The sequence below is a fragment of the Mastigoproctus giganteus genome, chromosome 9 (assembly GCF_048544385.1).
Source record: "Mastigoproctus giganteus isolate SK-2022 chromosome 9, ASM4854438v1, whole genome shotgun sequence".
Lineage (NCBI taxonomy): Eukaryota > Metazoa > Arthropoda > Arachnida > Uropygi > Thelyphonidae > Mastigoproctus > Mastigoproctus giganteus.
In genome coordinates, this window is record NC_143583.1 from 109,238,631 (window position 1) to 109,259,392 (window position 20,762).

Here is a 20,762-nt window from a genome sequence, read left to right on the forward strand (position 1 = left end):
TTTTTCAGTTGCTCCTTCCAGGGTCACAGTTCTAGGACCTACGGAGGCCAGAAGAGGAGAGACAGTTACCTTTCAATGCACTGCCGATATTAGTAATCCTGCAACTCAGCTAACGTGGGTGGTCGATGGAAATCCTGTGACGGGAGAGGAGGAGAAAACAACCACCATGTCCGATGGCTGGATATCTTCCTCGAACTTGACCATCACACTCACCAGGCAGGTAACTTACTTACTTATATATTTATTTTATTTTTCTTACTACAGGTGTTCCAGTGATGTCGGTAGGATGCGCATTGCGAAACTTCGAGCTTGACAGCTAACTGATAGCGAAAAAGCAAACTGTGAAATATATTCTCAAAAAGAGCCGCTAAAATTTTACTTCACGTGAAATGCAATCATTCTTCAAAAGACAATAATTTCAAAAATATCATGAATTTTGAAAAGCGTTGTTCATGTAGCGTATAAACGTCTAATATAAATCCGATATTTTCAGACCTGTCTGTAAATATTGGATTAATATTAGACTTTTATAAAATTTAGTGCATAAATACGATGTTTTCTTTTCCTGCCGATCTATTTAAATTAAATAATTTAGCACAATATAACGGCACGCTGAAAATAGCCCTTGTGGGTAGCACAGTTGGTATAATCTCTGTCCTTCCCATACCGGGTGGAAAAGACGTGAATGCAAATTTCGTCAATAACTCAATGAATTTTTATGGACGCTCTTTTCAACTTGGCTCAGTCAATCGATTTCAAGCGAGCGTTACATAGCCTCCCCACCCCCCGAAACTCGGACTTTTCGTCCAGCAAACTGACCAAAGGATACACGCAATTACAGATACAATATACTAATGTCTCATAGCCTTAGTCGCTTTAGTCATACCTAACCTTGTTATAGTGTCAATTTTTTTTTGGTATTTTTCCCCTAATAGATGACTCAAAAGAAGTAATATTTCTTTGCTTTTTTTTCATAAAAAAATTTCTTTGCTCTTCGTAGTTATCACGTGACAAAAAAAAATATTTACTTCCGATTTACATCAACACTAATTTACATTAGGTAATATCTTATTGCGCTTTACATCTCCTCACAGGAAATTAAATTATAACAGATTCCTTGCCCAGCGGAATGTCATAATAGGGGCATTCCTACTTTGCTCAGAAAGGGAAATCTTAGTTCGTTTCCTTTTTTGTGACCGGTGAAATTTTTTCGAAGCCTTTCTGCGCTAAAAAAATTGCCGTTGAAACTTCCAAAATACAATTAAGGATGTAGACTAGGAGATATTCTTCTCAAAAAAAGTTTCACCCTACACTGACCTTAAACTGACATGGGATGAAAGCCTAACCTTTATAAGCCATTTCGCCTCTGCAAAACCATGATATTTACTGCTATGTGGGCGATTAGACAGATACGATTAGGCAACTCAACCAAAGTCTTCTACGACCACTGAGGACTTGCTGTCTCGAACTCTTGCACTGACCCATACTTGTATGGGTCAGTGCAAGAGTATTGACGTAAATAAAAGAATTTAGGAAGCAAATCTTCCAGCATATCTACTTAATGAAACTTTAAATTGGAGTCTGTAAACAATTTGCAACGTCATGGCAGCCAGAGAAACGTATTAGTACAACGAGCATGTGTAAAAGCAGTGCCAAATACTTTTAAGATATCATTACCATTATTTCTAAAATAGCATATAATCTCATCTCGGAAACTTAAGTTCTTTAATATTTATATCTCTGTCTAAAGTTATCTTAGCAGTAGAACTACACCAAAAATGCCCTTCCTGATTGCAACCACATTAATATGAATAATGACAAATAATGCAAGAAAGCAAGCATATAAAGAAAAAAAACTACTCATCTCAACAGTCCATCCCTTGAATTTATTCAAGGAACTTGACTGAAGGCAAACCTCCTCACATTTATCCCAGTACTGAGGGACAATGTCCATCAGTGTTAGAAAAGGATATGATGGAATTTTTATTTTATTTATAACATATTATAACGTGTTATAAATAAAACATCTCTTATGTACCAGTAAAATGAAGAAATTTCAAATTCACTGGCATGTTTTTACTCGAATAATGAGGAATAATCTACTGTAAGGATTAAGTGGACAGAGAAATTTAAATGTAAAAGAATAACAAAGTGAAAATGGTGTAATTAGATACAGACACTCTCAAATCATAAGGAAATATAAATATAATTCTGAATTCTGGCAAGAGTAGAAAATGGTTTTAAATATTTAAGAAATACAGTGTATTTCTGTGTTGGATCAGAGGGCGCTTGCGTAATTTGATGCACCTTTTCAACGTTGCGCGCTATTGAAGTTGCCAGGATTTGCGAATTATTTTGCCAAAAGCGGAAATATAAAACAAAACACTTCCGTTTAATTAAAATTATTTATTTATTTTAAAGTACCTATCCTGTTTGCTGCAACCGTTATTGTTTCGTTTTTGCGTCAAAGACTTTGAGGAATCAGTGTATTCTCTCTGTAAACTCCGTGTTTTCTATGGTTGGTTATTCGTATTTTGTTAGATGGCAAACCTCACCCGAAGACAGATTAACTTAGCCACATTCACAAAAGACCATATATATTCCTCCCGTCTTGGTGGGATTCGAACACAATGTTTTTCACACTGCGTGTAAGGATCGTAACCACGTGTTATTCTCGAAGTTTAATATCATCCTGTTAGAACAGCCCTCCAATGATGTGAACAGTGGCAATTAAATGTTTCAAAGAAAAATCAGATTTAAATGTGTACTGCTAAAACCACAGATATGTTTTGTTTTTCATTTATTGATATCGAAACAAGTAGAATGAGTCGAGAAAAGCTGTTTACATTGTTTCAAACAGGCTTCATCATCGGATGCCATATCAGCAATTTTTCGCTGCGCCCTAACAGCCACAAGTTCAGCCTAACAGCCGCAAAGTCAACCGTTGCTGATGGAGTGAAAAACAAATGACGCAATGTAGTTGTGCATAAAGATCAGGAAGGCCTCAATTCAATTGTTTGATGGATAGGAACCGTCAATTTCTGAAAAACGAGTGAAAGCAAACAGAGAGAGAGAGAGAGATACCTATGGAAAATGTTAACATTGGAGCTTCAGATGTCTACAGGAATATTCAGAGATGCGTCCTTAAGGAGCTACATGTCAGTGGCGAAACGGCCGTACCACCATGTTCATCATCGTGTAAGTCGGAGAGTAAGGGTATGAACGATTTATCAAGTATGATTGTTGTACATCATGGGTCTTTCGAAATTCTTGCGGGAGAACTCAGAATTTATAATTTCGCCACTGGTACACAGAATGGATTTTCATGGCAGAGCTGCTTTCTCAAGCTCATCACTTCAATGAATTCCTGACGTCACATGCAGCAGTACCCAGACCATCGTTCTGGGACCGTAGAACAGCGGAAACTGGTCTTATGGAGCGATGAATCGAGGTGCACAGTGTTCAGATCAGACGATCGAGCGTCCCCGGGGAACGTCATCTACCGCAATGCATTGTGCCCACCATGAAGTTGGGAGGCGGTGTCTCATAATTTAGACTCGACCCGTTGGTAGTGATGTTTAAAACCACCAATGGCAAATCGTACATTGGGACAGGAAACTCTGTGGTGCGAAAACTCTGGCAGCTCTTTGGACGTACAATGAGATAGAGAATTCTGTGATGACAGAACTCTGGACGCTCTTGTAAATGAGTCTCCCCATGTTCCAGAACGATAATGGCAAAACAGTAATATCATCTCGAAGCACGTTTTGAATCAGCCTGGCCCAGAGTCCAGGCCTGAAGCTGATCGAATACCTTTCAGATAAACTAGAACAATGGATCAGAGCGCGATCAATATCTTCTTCTACCCTTGAACTTAAAACTGCATTGAAGGAATAGACGCATATTCCCGCTGCATATTACCAAAAGCTGGTCTAAAGCGCTTCACGACTGTTTGATACTATCATTAGGGCAAAAACCTTATTAATTTTTTTCATTAAAACGCGTTTTTCTAAACTTGATGATGTCTGAATGTTTGGCAGAGTAGTATATATCATCCATAAAAATATCTGTTCTCACCTCCCAAATTTGAGTTTTTCTCTCAATAAAGAGTTATCAACTCTGGAGCCCCGCTGGTTGCAAGTCTCCAGGGTGGTCGAGAACTTTTTTTTTTTTCTTTTTTTTTTACAGCACAGCAGAGTCAGTTGATTCCCGAAAACAAACAAACTGACCATCATTGAAAATAAGCAATTTGTCAACACGATGTAGTGAAGGACACACATCAACATGGGATTTTCACCCTACTAGAAATAACTAACCAAACCAGTCATCCTTCTGGTAACCGTTTCAGTTCTACTGCAGCAAAAATCCAGACTTTTCAAATATTGGTGAAAACCTTAATTATTTAATAATATCTGTAGTAAAATTCTGTAAAAGAAAACAAGCTATTATATTGAGTCTTGGTCTTGTTACTTGTAAATATAGTAATTTCTCTATCGTGTTATTAATCAAATCGTTGTTGGATTAATTGCTCTTCAGGAACCTTTTTTTCATTTTTAGAATAAGCACTGCAACAAAAACAATTAAGACCACGAATCATTGGTATATGATTCTGTAATTTAGTTGGTGTTCCCATTTGGAGGATGAAAAACCGACGAGATATCCTTAAGAAGGAAAAAAAGCATACAACCACGACCAATCGACTCGACCACTGTGTGAAAATAGTCCCTCATGAGAAATTTATGTTATGCGTTGCTTGTTGACTTCTCTTAACCTATACGAGTGAAAACAGTGTTACATCTTAAGCATTTTTATGCCAATCAGTCTTATAACTATGAACGTGAGTAATCTGTATGGTGTATAAGGTTAAGCGAAAATTGACGAACGCTTCATCAAACTGAAAGGCAGAATGGAAGCTGTACCTTAATACGAGGTATTTATCTCATTATTCAGGGACGTCGGGGGTGGGGGAAGACGCACACAGGTCAGTCGCTCTAGGCCCCAGATCTGTAGTGGAAAAATGTACGTACGGTGAAGATGCTAACACTGGGGCATGATTCATTCTAGACATCCCTCCAAACACTACTCAATAATTTCACCACAATCAGTAGTGTTTGAAGAAATGGAGATCCGTATACGGAGTTATTAGGGTCCATAAATCATCACTCGGTCTGATTACTCAGCCTAAAACAGAATATGGATGCTGCAGGTGGAAAAAAATGTTTTTTTTCTTAATTCATGGAACTTGGCGTACAACTTCTATTCACTTTCTTCTGCTTCTTTCATGGCTCTGGCTAGCCTTACTGTAATCCGATCCCTGTCAGTTCTAGAAAATTTTACCTAAATATGGACATTGGTTTTTAGCCTGCATCTCTCAAGAACAATGTCAGATTTAGTCCCATGGATTATACATATCCCTGGAAGCGATTATTGTGTTTTAGTAAGATGGTTCAAAAGTACTCAGAACTAGTTTCATAAGTACTCAGCTCCATTTGTGGAAAGGAAGTGCCAGCTTCTGTTGCACTGTTTTAATGTTTTTGTCGAACGAAAACGTGGAACCAGTTTAAATCTTTATCAGACTTAAAACTCAGTATGGCGCTGAATGTTTATCGCAATCGTAAGTGGCGAAAAGCCTTCAATGAAAGTCCTAAAAATATGACAAACGAACTCCGTGATCAAAAGGTTAGTGTTTTCTAGGAAGCAAAAAGTGCATCCTTATTGATTTTATTGCAGAGCAAAAGACTATAAATGTAGATTACAGTTGCAGTTATTGAAGAATAAGGGAAATTGAACAATATTTTCAAAAATAAGTCACAATCCAACGATATCCTGGCTATGCACAGATACAGCGATATAAACACCCTGAGGGATCTAAAATGGATGGTGCTTTCTCCACCCCCTTAAACTAATACCTTCTGATTATCGATTGTTCGGACCATAAAAGAAACCGTGCAATTCCAGTTCTAACAACATCCATACTTCTTCGAAATCATTAGGAAATTGCCAGAAAGACGGAAGAAATGTTTAGATAGAGGGGTAAAATATCTTGGGAAGTTACAGAGTTTATAACAAGGATCCTTAGTGCCAATAAGATTTTATAAAAAAAATATTCGTCTTATTTATTCATATTTTAACCGCCCCCTCTTAAGAAATACTCTGTTTTTCTGATAAATTTATGGTCATTATGGATTGCCATCTATTTACAATGAGTTGCCACATTATTTAAGTGTATTAAACATTCAATACCGCGTATGACACGTGTCTATTTTATTAAATTATATTAAAAGCCAGTTTTCAAAGAATTTATTAATTATAATATATAATCCATCAATAAATAGGCCCAGTTTCAGTTTACTTACAAGTTCTATTTGTGAAATATTTAGTAATGTTGTTTTGACTATGCAATTTGCTACTTAATGTCTTGGATTGAAGAGTATCTTTGGAGAAACGTAAAAGCTAACAGATGATAACAAAATTATTTTGCTGTTTAATATCTTATGTAAGTACTAAAGGCAAAATAACATCCTTCGTTTGCCCAGTCGCATTAAAGTATGTCTTAACTGCTCTTCATGATCCGAGCGGTGAAATTACAGATGCCCATTGATTTTAAGGAGATACTTAAACAATTTGACTTGAAATCTCTCGAGCAGTTTGGATAATTGAGATGCTTTTCCTTGCGTCTTTTACTTAAACGTAAAGAAAGAAGCGTAAAATCTTAAAAATAATAATAATGGCTTTTAGCCCTTGGTTATCGATTATGGCTCTGTCAAAGAATCTCCTTAGAGAATGGCCATTGTACATAGATAGAATCACTGGAAGGCACAGTGATAATCATCATAAGTTGGATTTTACTTTTATACGTAACGTGATATAAAATCGCATTACAATAATGAAACAGAGAACTGTAGAACTGTGTCCATTACCCTGCTAAAAGAGTGAAATGAAATAGCTAATAATTTTCTAGATATCTAGATTTTCTATCACCAAAAATACATTTTTTGTTGAATGGATTATTTTCAAGTTGTTTGGAAATGAATATTATTAAAATTGGTCGTGTATTATTCAGAATACATTGACCATTATGAGTAACTATGAAGTAACAAATTTCTGTAATGATGATGTCACGCGAATTTCTCGTGAAAACAATGAAAATGCAATGTTTTTCTATAGGACCAATTACCAGTCGGGAATAATTTATAAAATTTATAAATTAATCTAAAACACGATGTTTATTTATTCTAATTCTTCTTTCCCAAAGATGATCTTGCATTTCTTCTCCACATACCATTTCCAAATATTACAGTGATCTTGTTGATAGTTACACCACTGCTTTCGCTACCTATCATAGATACTTGGAGACAATACCAATAACTGATTAAATCCACTTGAATCATAGAACTTTTATTTAAACTTTTCATAGGTGTTATTACTTTGTAAGCGCTTCTAAAGATTCCAGTTACCATCATATTTTTCATCTAAAGACCAAATAATTATTTCGACACTTTAATTGCCGAGCTGTAAGGTTAGTCTATTTGTGAAGAAGTTCGGTCTCCAAACCGATGTGAACTTCGTGCCCACACGTTAACCCAAGGCTGTTGTAGGCCCAAATAATTAATTCATACAGATATGTTTCTGTTATTCACTATTTCTAAATTATCAAATGAAATTATTGTATTTATTTCTGGTTTCATCATAAAAGACTTAAATTTTGCGTTATGTATCGAAATGTATTACTTGTTATGGATGTTCAAATACTGTATTCACATAGACTTTGTGTTTATTTTCAATAGCTATTGTAACAGTACTGTTCTTTGAGCTCATCCTATTTACAGACTTCTGGCTGTTTCTAGGAGCCCGACTTGAAGACTTTTGTCTGCTCTGCAGAGAATTCATCCGTCCAGAGGAAAGTATCACACACACATACCTTACGGGTTGTCTGTAAGTAAACCACTTAGTAACTCGTAGATAGATTTAAAGTGAATGCTCCGTGCCAACACATGCATGCAGCATGTTTAAAACTTAAACGGTACAATATCCATTAAAAATATTGGTTGGAGAGGGGAGATCAGATGGGTGAAAAGCATTGAAAATGGCCTGTTGTTAACTGTCATTTAGAATACACCAAAGTCTTTTGAAGGTTTAACTGAAAAACAACAAATTTATGATGTACTGAACTCCAGTTGTTTAAAGTAGTGTTATTTTATCGCTTATCGAATTTATGATCATACTGGTTTTTTGTTAATTCTGTTTACTGGAGAGAATTTTTAACCCAAAAAGTTTATTTTTTGTCAAAATATTACGATCATCACGACCTGTCAGCAAATGTCACCTAAGGTAATATTTCCAATCCAGTCCCCAATCCAAACGCCTATTCCTGCCATCAGTCTCTTTAAAGAAATATTTTCTTTAAACTTTCTAAACAAGCTCGAACATGTTTAACAATTTTGAGATCTGTATCCCAGTGTGATGAAGCTCTTACGGCAATGATTGTTAATTCGGAACAGATCCTTGAACAAGCATGTTCGTTCCGGGTCTGTTTCGAATAATGTGTTTTATTATTATAAGATATTTTATTTTAGTTCACTTAGGCTGCTATTTTTTGTTTGATTTATATTCAAGGATACTACGAGAGGAATTTCAGAATTTCCTATACCATTCTGTCACTATATATTGTTCATTCCAGCGAACTCCCATTAGCTGCAACGCTAATATCGACTGTAAAGGCGTAGAGAAAAGATGTGTCCATTCAGTTCTCAGCTATGGATCGTGAGACTTGATCCTGTCCAGACTAATAAAATCATATTAAGTTCCACTCGTCAGGAAAATCTCCCCCGCGAGTGTCACAACCAATTAAAGAATGGCTTCGAGTGCTTTCCAGTTATATACAACGTGCGATCGATAGCTGTGACACACCTAACGGGAAGCCACTCACGCAAACCATTATCACAATGGCTATGCCATACAGGAACCTTTCGAAATTTCTCTCGTATATGGACCACTTACTCCAAAGGTTTTTCTGAAATTTTGGAAAGACATATTAAGCACAAAGAGAGATTTCTCGTTCCTATAATGAAATGTCGACAATTTTTAAGAAAACGCAATTTATAAAAGGGAAACATGCTTCACTGAGCATTCAACAAACTATATTTAGCCAGCCTAGGTTCGAATTGGCTAGAGACGTTCAGCCTAGAACTGCCTCTAACGCAAAGGGTGGTTTGTTTGCATCGCAAGGCATTTATATCTATCACAAAGACATAAAGAACAAATCTCGCACATAACTTATGTCGAAATATAATATTTCGACATATAAGTTATGTTTAAATATAATAATATCACGAGTCACTATTTACTATGCTAATATGGCAATAATAAGGCAATTAAACATTATATTTGGAAAATTTAAGTAAATTCTAGTAACCTAATTATCCCTGTTCGTGAATAAATCGATCGATCTTATTTATCAAACTTGCAATCAAGCCTGTACTGAGTTTTATTTAATCTTTCTAGAGTATTATTGAAATTCCAAGTACTGTCTTCAACTTAGAATCGTGTCTGCCTATTTTAGCATTTAGCATGCTGATAGGAGGAAAGACATACTTTACACGGAATGAATAATCTATATTATACAAGAAAAAGAGTCGTATTAGGGTTACTCGAGGTCAACCTTACCCACGTATGTGTTATGTCCATAAATTGCATATGTTTTCTGGTCGGTTTTCATGTTATGTTGGACGAAAAAGCTGAATTCCTGGGAGAGAATAAAAATCTTGCTGTACTTGCTGATCGACTAACTGAGCCACGGAGTAAAAAAGTCAATAAAAATTCCTCGCGTCGTCGACGAGATTCAAACCCACACCTCCCCCCAGCGAGTGTGGGGAGAACAACGATTATAAGCACTGTGCTGCCAACGAATCCAACCTAGATTATATAGGAAAATTCTGACAGTTACTAGAAAGTACAATTTTCTAGGGCCCAGGTAGAAAGATCTCTTTTTTGAGACAGGATGTTAATTTGAAAGTAGAACATTACCGAAGAAACTGATCAAAGAGGTTTGATTGTTTAAGATTTCCGCTGAGGCAAACTAAGGTCAATGAGGCACCTATCGTATTTGTAAATTGAACATATATTTTTATGATCGATTTGACAGATTTGTGGATGAAGGCCTCCTGTCGCCCGATTAACAGTCACTGCGTGAAGAAAAGATGAACAAGACTGCAACGTGAAAGAATTAAGTCCACTGAAAAAGACAGTGACCATGAATGCTAAATGGACAACATTATCGAAACATTCCTAAGTATAACCTTCCACTTAGACTTACAACTAAAGCTTTTCCGAAATGCATAACAAGAATAAATATACATCAAAAATACAACCTTCATACTCGTATACGACTTCCATATCACAATGAAGCCAAACTGGTTCAGCTGAAACGAAATTGAGTCGCTGCCTCATTGGCAGTAACTCAACAAGGAATCTTGCAATCTTGCTCTTCCCTTCAAATACCCTTTGATTCGCAACAGCTTTAATTTGCATAACGTGCATATTTTGTATCTAATTTAGCAGTTGGACCTCCATTTGGTCAGCGATTCCCCCTTCGTAGAGCTGACTTTGTGACACAACCTCTTCTAACAATAATATTTTCATTTTTTTCATTTTTAATATTTTCAAAATAATAATAACCTTGCTGTTTAAAATTTTGTGAAAGATTTCTGGTTTTTTTCCATCTATTGCATTTCCCAAAGAATATTATAATATGTTTTCATCCCGCACAGTGATCAGTAACATTATCCAAACCGTACCTAATGTAAGATGATTCAGGTCGCCCACATGTTTACAAAATATCTAAAAATATCACTCATTTCTGATTTATTTAAAAATCGCTGATGGAAAATTGGTGTACAGCTTTAAGGATTCAGCTTGCTTTTGATTCGTTTCCGTAGAAAGATATCAAATATATTAGTTTCTTTACAACTTAAATCCTACTTGCGTGATTACTTTTCAGAAACCAATAACAGAACCCTCTCTCTCTCCCTCCCTCCGCGTGTTTTTAAACCGAAGTAATCAGGTATCATCGTAGACGCATCTGTTGTTATCGGTAATGCCACACTGAGGTCATTCCACAAAACTCTCTCTCACTACCATTGTACATACAGCATATACTGTAGGCTACTGGAATCGAGATTTTTTTTTAAGCGTTTTAGCGGCCAGCATTAAAATAACAGCTTTAAAATAATTATACTAATTTTTACGAATTATGTAATTCTTTGAATAGTAACTTTTGTTACATTAACGTTACATTCGTTTACGAATAATTCATTCAATAATGACTCGACATACACACACACACACACATTTGGCCAAAAAATACGAATCTTGTATTAAGACAGTCACAGACAGAAGAAATGCAAATAGATGAAAAGAAAACTATGAGGAGGGGTGATGATGATGTGTTGTCTTGTTGAATATAAAAGATTGCACAGGCTGTTTGACCACAGTAATCTGAAGCCAGAATGTGAAAAACGTCTGAAATATCAGACTTTGGAAAAGGTCTTATCATGGGTGCGCGTTTAGCAGAAACCACGATTCAAGAAACGCGGCGCATCTCAAATTCTTCGATCCATCTCAAAGGCGTAAATGTGGCAGACAAATAATACTTCAAAAGAGATGCCGTCGTACTCAAAGATGGACTGGACGAAAAATTGGGCATCCATGTGAAGCAAATAACACCTGAATTCAACCAAGCCCAGAACTGCTCTATTTCAAACATCACCATTGGCAGGGAATTGTAAAAATTGGACATTGGCAGTCGCCTGCCCATTCGGAAGCTACTTGTTTCAGAGAAAAACAGAAAAATCTGTTTGCAGTGGTGCCTACAACGTCCTGATTGGACATAGTGGCATAGTGTTCAGTGTCAAGCGGCACCGGGGTATCCCCAAACTCCGCGTAGTAACTTGTTGTTGTTGTTGTAGCAGGGTTTAGGAGCATCAGCGACTAAGGCCATATTGCTCTGTGTATATTATCTGTAAATTTCGTGATTTAAAGGTGCAATATGGCCTAGGTAGTCCTTGCACCAAAAAACAACGAGACAAACAGCGTGATTTGGGATTTACTTAAAGAAGGAAAAAGGTAAAGTGCAGCCATTATCAACCCACTGCAGGATGGAAGCCTCCTCAACAGTTCATGCTGAGGGAAATGGACCATAATCTGCCACGCTGGTCCATTGCGGGTTGGCAGATCGACTGTATTCAGCAGTCAGGGGCTTGAACCCCGGTCTACTCAAAGAGCGTGTGCTACTGCACTCCCGCTCCTGACCACTCGGCTATGGAGGCCTTAAAGAAGTAACTACCATCAAAGGTAAAGGAGAGGGTTCTTGCTTTCGAATAGGTAGTTACAGTGGTCTCAAACAATTTACAAATTCTATACAGTGGGACCACCTGATGATTTTAACATCAACAAATTCTAAATGGGAAGCATTCATGGAATTACTTTTCATACCGACTAGGAAATAAAGGTATAGGCCTAAATGGATGCCAGATGAACTGGTGAAACTCATGGCAGAGAAGAAAAGTGAATGGGATACATAAATTATCGGGCGATACAGACTAGTCTGTAATCAAGTCACAAAGGAGGTTAGTCAGGCGAAGGCAGATTACGAGAAATCTTTGGCGAAGGATGCACAGAAAAGCAAGAAAGATTTATTTGCCTATATAAACTCTAGAAGGAAGGGGATCAATCAGATTGGTCCATTTCATATCAATAGTTCGATTGTTCCCGACCCAGGTAGCTAACAAACTGAATGATTATTTTGCATCTACATCCACACATGAGGAATTCTGTAGTGAAGTGAAGGTGAGATTTTGTAATAACTGAGAGAAAAGTGTAAGAGAAATTGTTGAAGTTAAACATAAGAAAGACACCTCGGGTGAATGGGATCTATCCCAATTATATTAAATGAGGCCGCGAAGGAAGTAAACCAGCCATTATCCATAATTATGAGAGCATCCTTGGATTCAGGAGAGTCCACCGCTGACGGGAGATGTGCAAGTTTATCTCCAATTCACAAAGTGGGTGGGGGGGGATCAAAGAGTGACAAAAGTAATTACAGACCTGTAAGTTTAATTTCTGTTCAAGGAAAAATAATAGAGTCAATGATAAAAGAAGTAATGCAGGATCATCTAAACAAGGTTGCAATTATACTTCAGACACGACATGGGTTTGTAAAGGAGAAATCAAGTTCGATCAATTGGACTGAATACTACGATGTGATCACAAAGAAACTGGGTGCAAAATATAATTTTGATATCACATACTTGGATTTCAAGAAAGCTTTTGATACTGTTGCACATGGACGACTGCTGTATAAATTGGGATAGTGTATCATTAAGGGCAAGTTGCTGCTATGGATAAAGGGATAGTTGAGTTGGAGAAGACAGAGTGTCGTAATCAATGGACATTGTTCTTCCTAAACTTATGTTATTAGTAGAATCCCCCCCCCCAGGGTTCGGTGCTGAGTTCATTGTTGTTTTCTATATTTATCAATGGTATTGATGAAGGTATATCAGGCTTAATGTCCAAGTTTGCAGATGATACAAAGGTTGGGAGGGTGGTTAATAACAGTAGTGACAGTATGCTACTGCAACAGGATCTAGAAAAGTTAGGCAGATGAGCTGAGAAATGGCAATTGAAGTTTAACATTGATAAATGCGAAGTACTGCATATGGGTGGCAGTAACCCCAGAGTAACGTACTGCACTTAAGGTGGTAGAAAATGAAAATGACCTGGTAGTAATTATACAATCAGATATGAAGTTTTATGAGCAATGCAGACAGGCTGCCACAGCAGATCATGGGGGTCTTGTCAATTATATACAGGAATTTTAATAGCAGGAATAAGGAGGTGACTATCCCTTTATATAAGGCAATGATCAAACCACACCTTGAGTATTGCATACAGGTCTGGAGACCTCATTTTAGGAGGGATTTAGAACTGTTGGAACGAGTACGTAGAAGGGCAGCAAGATTGGTGATCGGAAAAAAAAGGGGTGCTCTTTCCAAGAAAGGCTTGGAATCTAAGCACCTGTGAGGTGATCTGATTGGGATGTTTAAGGCTTTCACTGGAATGGGAAAGCTCAATGCTGATGAAATTTTTCGTCATGGCCAGATCACACATATGATAGGGCACAAATTCAAATTGATGAAGGATTTTTACAGAATAGATGTGCGAAGGTTTGCCTTTAGCCAGCTGGTGGTTGATTGCTGGAACAAACTTCCACTTGTTGTTGTGAAAGTTGATAGTTTAAATAAATTCAAGGAAGAACAAACAAACTATTGGAGAGAATGTTTTTTGGCTAATGCTGCTTTCTTTTACCCTTTGCCACTGCTAATGTATAATGCTAACAATACACACATGAAACTATTACTGTAACTGGAAAAATTTACTTTTATGCCTTGTGGGTAAATAAACAATGAAATAAATACTTTTTCTCCCAAATAACATCATGTTGCGTACGGTTCATATAATTATAAAAATTTAAGAAAGCAGTGTTTTTTTTTTTTTCCATGACTTTGCTCATAATAGGACGGCAGGCAGTTATATAACCAAAAAACCACACTAATATTTTGTTGGCCCACCCGTTGCTTTGATGACCGCTGCACATCATCGTGGCATCGACTGGATAAAGTTCTGAATGGATTCCTGGGAAATCTCGTGGTACCAAACACGCATTAATGTCTCTTGCAGCTCTAAGTGTTTTTGGTTTCTTTTGCATTACTGAAACACCCATTCTGTTCCAACAATTTCCAATTGGATTGAGGTCTGGACTGTTCCCAGGCCACGTTATTTTGCGAATTGAAATATCCTTCAACCATTTTTGCTCCTGTATACAGTAAATACTGAGAAATTTTTATATAAGCAAGAGTGTGACGTTTGATAAATATAAAACGTTTGCTAATTTTATGAAGTAGTGTTAATTTTATTGGCTCTATGACATGGAGCAGAGACGTCCTGAAAAAAATGCAATTGGCAACTCCTGAATTGCAGGAAGTAATTTTGTTTCAAGAATGTCCTTGTAACCTCGGCACTCACTGTACCCTTCAAAAATTCAAGACGACCAACTCCTCAATGTGAATTACTGCTCCATATGATTTGAGATGCAAAATGTTTCACAGTGGAGACGATACAGTGAGGATGAAATTCTTCTCCTCTTCTTCGTCTAACAGTCTGCTGGCAGTCCGAACCACGCAAGCTGAATTTTGATTCATAAGAGTAAATAACAAACACATTTCTGCTGATCTTCAGACCAACTAGCATGCTCTTTTTCCCACTTTAGAAGCTGGGTTTTCATTTTTTTGCGTCAAAGTGGTTTTTTTCCTTGGGCGACGTGCTACTAATCCCGATGAGAAAAGGTGTCTACATACTGTAGCGGTACTTTCCTTTACTCTTGTACCTTCCTTCCCCATGCTGTTCTGAGATCTGTTTCGAACACACACACACAGCTTTCTTTCTGTTTATACTGCCAGTTTTTAATAATTTTGGGATTTTTTTAGGCGCATCGGCATCTATGGCCATAGTGCGCCATGCTTCATCGCAGTGGGTCTGCCATTTTAATCCTAATCCAGTAGTCTTGACAACTGGAAGTAAACAGGGTTTTGCGCATACATACATACATAAATCGGGTATGCGCAAAACTAATACAAGAATTCACATTTTACTGTTATTTATTTATCTATAAGCAAGTTATACAATATAATAACTCTTTTCTTTGAGTTTGTTTAAGAAACCCATTCGCTTCAGTTGTGATAAATAAGGAATTGTTTTTCAAATACGAGTCCACAGTGTGTGAAGGCCATTAGCTTTTCTGAAAATAAGAAAATTATCATCCTTAGCACGATCTGTGATCATCGTTCACTGCTGCCATACAGCTACTCATAATTACAGTTGCATGATATACAAAGGTATTCTGCCTTTCAGAATCCAAAGTCGAATTAGTTTACGTAATGATTTCATATTTTCAGATGCAATCCAGCCTCTGCTTCCTGAAATAACTGCCCACGTCCGAAACATGCTGCACAATGAAATGTTTCTATTAACAAAAAATAACCACACCATACATGGTGAAATGAATAGCTTTCAATTTCGGAATTCGCTTTCTAAAATAATGTATATTTGAAATAATTGATTTTATATAAAAAAGGATTGATCTTAAAAGTCATTTTACACAAGCATTTTAGCTTCCAGCAACTAGACTCCTAATGGCGCCTAGTTGCAGCTCGTGCTTTTCTTCAAATTTCTTCATTTTCTAGGACGAGAACGTTTGATCTTCCAGAAAAGTTAAAAATAAAAGTAATTGGAGAATATTGAACTGCGCATCTATATTTGATGTTCGCTTTAATGATGTGGACCTTAGGCGCATGCCATGACAGACAAAGTGGTTATTTCTTGTGACATTAAATGGAAACTGGATGAAATCTTTATTATGCAGTAAAATCGCAAAGAGGAAACATTAATTCAGTTTCTCCTTTTCGATTCCTTTCCAAATCGACTTACTTTGTCGTGCCAACCTCCACACACCGTATTTTATTTTAGATGGCAAAATTATCTTCTGCTTTAATGGTTTAAAGAATGTTTAATGAACTTAGCTACCACAAAGTTCATTCTCCTAGATAACTGCATGCTTTAATAGTGTTGCACGGTTTCCATTTTAGAACTTTTTTTTAATAAAAAGTGATTATATTTTAAATTGTTTCCAAGCAGTTACTCTATCTTGCAAATGTTTCTGTCAAAAGATCCTCCCAATCTACCCACTATTATTGGTTACGAAGAAGGATCACCGCTGAGAGTAGGGGATCTTCAGCGGTTTAATTGTGTCGCCCTCGGAGGAAATCCTCCAGCCACACTCCGCTGGTTTAAGAATGAAAGAGAGGTAATTGAATTTTCTGATTTATTTGTCTATCTTGCTACACTTTACGACTTTCAAAATAAGTGTGTAGTTACGAAGTTTACAGCTTAGAGAACTTAATCTGGACCAAAGCTTTTTTTTATTTGTTATATATCTACGAACTCAATTGTTTTAGCATTAGATACGTTGCTTTTATTTGTGTCAATTGAAATTTTGTGAATTGAATGTATTTAAATATATCAGAAACTCCATCTGTATTAAAGCGAATTATTCTTTCGCCAGTTGACATTGGTATTTAATTATTTTATATTGATTATGAATGAGTTGGTGGTTGGTTATTTGGAGAACCGTTTGTTTTATTCGACAGATATTCTAATTCGCCGCATTCGATAATGACTACAAATCCTGTGGTCTGATTTCGTATAATCAAATAACAGTCGAATAAATTGCACGTATGGGTTCGCTTTTATGATATGTTTAGTATTAAATACCTAAAAATGGCAGGCGATTACAATTAATCCATAATATTCGAAGATTCTGAGCTAATGCATTGTCATTAATAATTTTTAATGTTAGCAATAAAACACAAATGCAGGATTTAAATAAAAAAAAAACAATAACCAGTTACATTACTTGCTGAAGTGTGAACCGTTATGCACACATTAATTTTCAAATATGGTGATTTTGATTACCTGTGCCAGAAAGTAATTAAATCCGTGAAATTCTAAATATGTCCTAAGTGAGAAGTAATTTCCTTATAAATGTGTGGATTTACCCTTTTTTGTAGTAAACCAAGCCCGGTTAAAGTACATAGATTGATCATTTAATTCGCGGAATAATAGCGCCACCGTACAACCACTCAAGTTTTGAAAACTGCCAGTATCTAGAGGAGAATTTGAGTTGACACAGTGGAAACTTCTGATATGTTATCTGGTAGTTGCATGGTGACCTTATGTTACGGTGTAAATTGATGTTGCTCTTTCACCAGTTTGGAAAAGGTCTAAGGTTCGATTGCCATTGTAGACCAAAGTCTCTACAAATTTTTTTCACTCATGAAATGTAAATCTTTCCTTGTGAAGAAATGCATTGTCTGCTGCAGGTTCACCGAAACCAATAAGACAACTCCAGTCTGGTGATCTTCTGATAGACATATAAAGATAGATGTATGGGTGTATTAAGATGTGTAGTTAAATTTTACATTTCAATGGGTACCACCTGTAATATGTTTATTTGAATAAATAAATAAATAACCCTACCACTCGTTTCAATAAAAAAAAATCGTAAAATAACTTCACGTATTTGAATCGACGCGACTGGACTATAGAGGATTAAAAACAAGTATTGTGATCATATGAATCCAAATTTACACTCATTTGTACAGATGGAAGATTGAGTATAGAGGCAATCGCATACGGTGATGGTTCTGTCATGTGTTGTTCCTACTAAACAAACTATGGGATGAGAATAATTATGCCTGGATTGTTCTCATTACATGGCTTGAGTCCATGGTGTGTCCTTTGACACACCATGGCTTGAGTCCGTGGTGTGTCAAAGGACAAGAGAAGGCTGCTGCATATTTGAAAAAAAATTATCAAACCATGAAAATCCCGTAAATCATAAAGGAAATGGCTACGTTCAAAATGATAATACAACTTATTCATCCTTTTAGATCTATTCTAAAAAATGAGGGACAATGAAAGTAGGTAATTACTTATCTGTTTCTCTCTTGCAGACTTGAATCCACTTTAAATTCTATGGGGAGCTTTAAAACATAGTAGACGGGCAAACACTTCTTTACCCACACCATTGAAGCAACAAGAGGAATTATTACTAACTAATGGCCTGAAATTATATTACACAAGTTGGCCACCAGTTGAATCCATGCAAAGTCGAATTCAAGCTGCAATTCAGGTAAATGGAGGTCGTACAATATACTGAGGCTTGTCTATGTATACTACTTGGCCAAAATATTAGAAGGAGCGTTCAACTTCGAAAAGCCAAGTCCATTTTATCTTGATTACTTATATCTGGTACTGAGGAAGATCCTATGCTAGGATTAAAACGTCTCTATTATTTCGCTATAATTACTGAATAAAGTAGTAACAGCAGATTTGCATAACAGGCTTGCTAGTAGTACTAGCAGTTTAAACACAAAACATTAATGTTTAGCGTTTTGAGTTTAAAAATGAGAAATGAAAAATAACAATGGTTACTGAAAATTTCACTTTTTTCCTTCATCGACTGATGTGAAAATTGAGCCAAGACTTTTTTTACTGACGATAGAAAAATCAATGGAAATATCACTAGTCAGAGTATGGTTGCCACAGCTTCTAAAATCCGTCTTCCACAAAGCACGCCACATTTCTGCGTGAAAATGGTTATGCATGAGACTTGGCTTCTTCTCTAAGGGTAATCAAAGGTCCTATATGGAATTTAAGAGTTATACTATTCAATATAAATATTCTAAATATGAATATTCTAAAAATTCTAAATATGAATATACTATTCAATATAAATATAAATGAAGCGTGGCACTTTGAAAGCTATCTCAACCCACCATAAAATGAAAAATTACATAATTGTATCTGGCCAACAGTTGCCCGTAGTCATTTCACATCAGATACTCTTCCTCAACAAATTCACTCTAAGTAAACTTAACACTGGCTTTCTTTTCCCATATCTCTTTATTTCTGAGAACTGTTTTGCTCTTATGGATTTCCAACAATCCATCACTGAAAGCTGCTCACGCTTTGTCTACTGTCTCTCTCCTCTTCGACAGAAATCTAGATGCGTTTCATGGACTTCTTCCCACATTAGCGCTTTATCAAAGACTTTTAATTATATCCTGAAACCCGTTCCTAGTAAAAATTATAGAATGTTTCTCCCACTATATCATCTCCAGCGACATTTTATCTATCACCCTTCTTTCATAACTGCCTCATTTTGCTAAGTTATTTTCTCTAGAAATAAAGATCGAAAAGTCAACTACAAATTTGAAATTTATACAAACAGGTCATATACGTTTCATCACAAACCGTTTCTACTGATTTTGTTGGACTAGTGAGAAGAGGAATGGAAAATCCACTCTTTTCAGTACTGATTTTCAAAAGGAGCTTACAAATCTAAAAATAGTTTTTAAAAAAAACATGAGAGGAAACAATAATGATGTTAGTCCAGAAGCACGCACATACGTTTTTTCCAAAACTTTCTAAAAGAAGAAAGTACCAAGATGATATACTGAAGTTTCCATCAAGTTAAATGACTAGAGAAAACCAAAACAATCCACAAGAACAAAAGAGAATCTTCTTGGAAGGCAAAATTCCAATTGCTTGTAGAGAAAGGAAATTTTAATGTAATGTTCAAATCACAATTGGGTAATGTGACTTCCTCTGTAATTCTGCATAGTCATCTTACTAAAAAAGGTACTTTGAAATGTAAGTTAGAGCTTCCTTGAAACCTCTAAGCTCACTTAATATTGAAAAGATCACTTAATATTGTATCGTTTTGGTGCTTCTATCGAACTTAAATATTTTAAATTAGAAATTCGAGATTCAAGATTCAATAAATTAGATTCGTTTTAAGTTTTTTTTTGCCATTACAAAGAAAAAAAATCATTGCTTATTATCGAATGCCACTGAATTTAAAATTTCTGTAAGCTGAGGATTCTCAAAGGTACAATTCCTGAATGATCCCGCTAAATCTAAGAGAATAAATTCAAATAGTCCTGTTATGCTAGTTAAATTTCCTTAGAAGTGGCCTTTCCTGGAATATTTTAAATTTCATTCGGTTTCTACAATATATTCAATCACCTTAAATAGAGATGGAAAAAGAGGAAATCTCATAAATGCAATTCTTATTAAATAACAAA

The 20,762-nt window shown here is 36.1% G+C and overlaps 1 protein-coding gene across 4 annotated transcripts in view; it reads left to right on the top strand.

Moving 5' to 3' along the window:
• Nucleotides 1–20,762, top strand: part of LOC150080630 (nephrin-like) — a 382,937-nt gene that overhangs the window by 277,243 nt on the left and 84,932 nt on the right. For all 4 annotated transcript variants that reach the window (XM_090381105.1, XM_090381106.1, XM_090381107.1 and 1 more), the window contains exons 8-10: nt 9–220; nt 7,848–7,935; nt 16,782–16,918. In XM_090381105.1, coding sequence (XP_090237231.1) covers nt 9–220; nt 7,848–7,935; nt 16,782–16,918 — 437 coding nt within the window. The remainder of the gene's footprint in view (nt 1–8; nt 221–7,847; nt 7,936–16,781; nt 16,919–20,762) is intronic.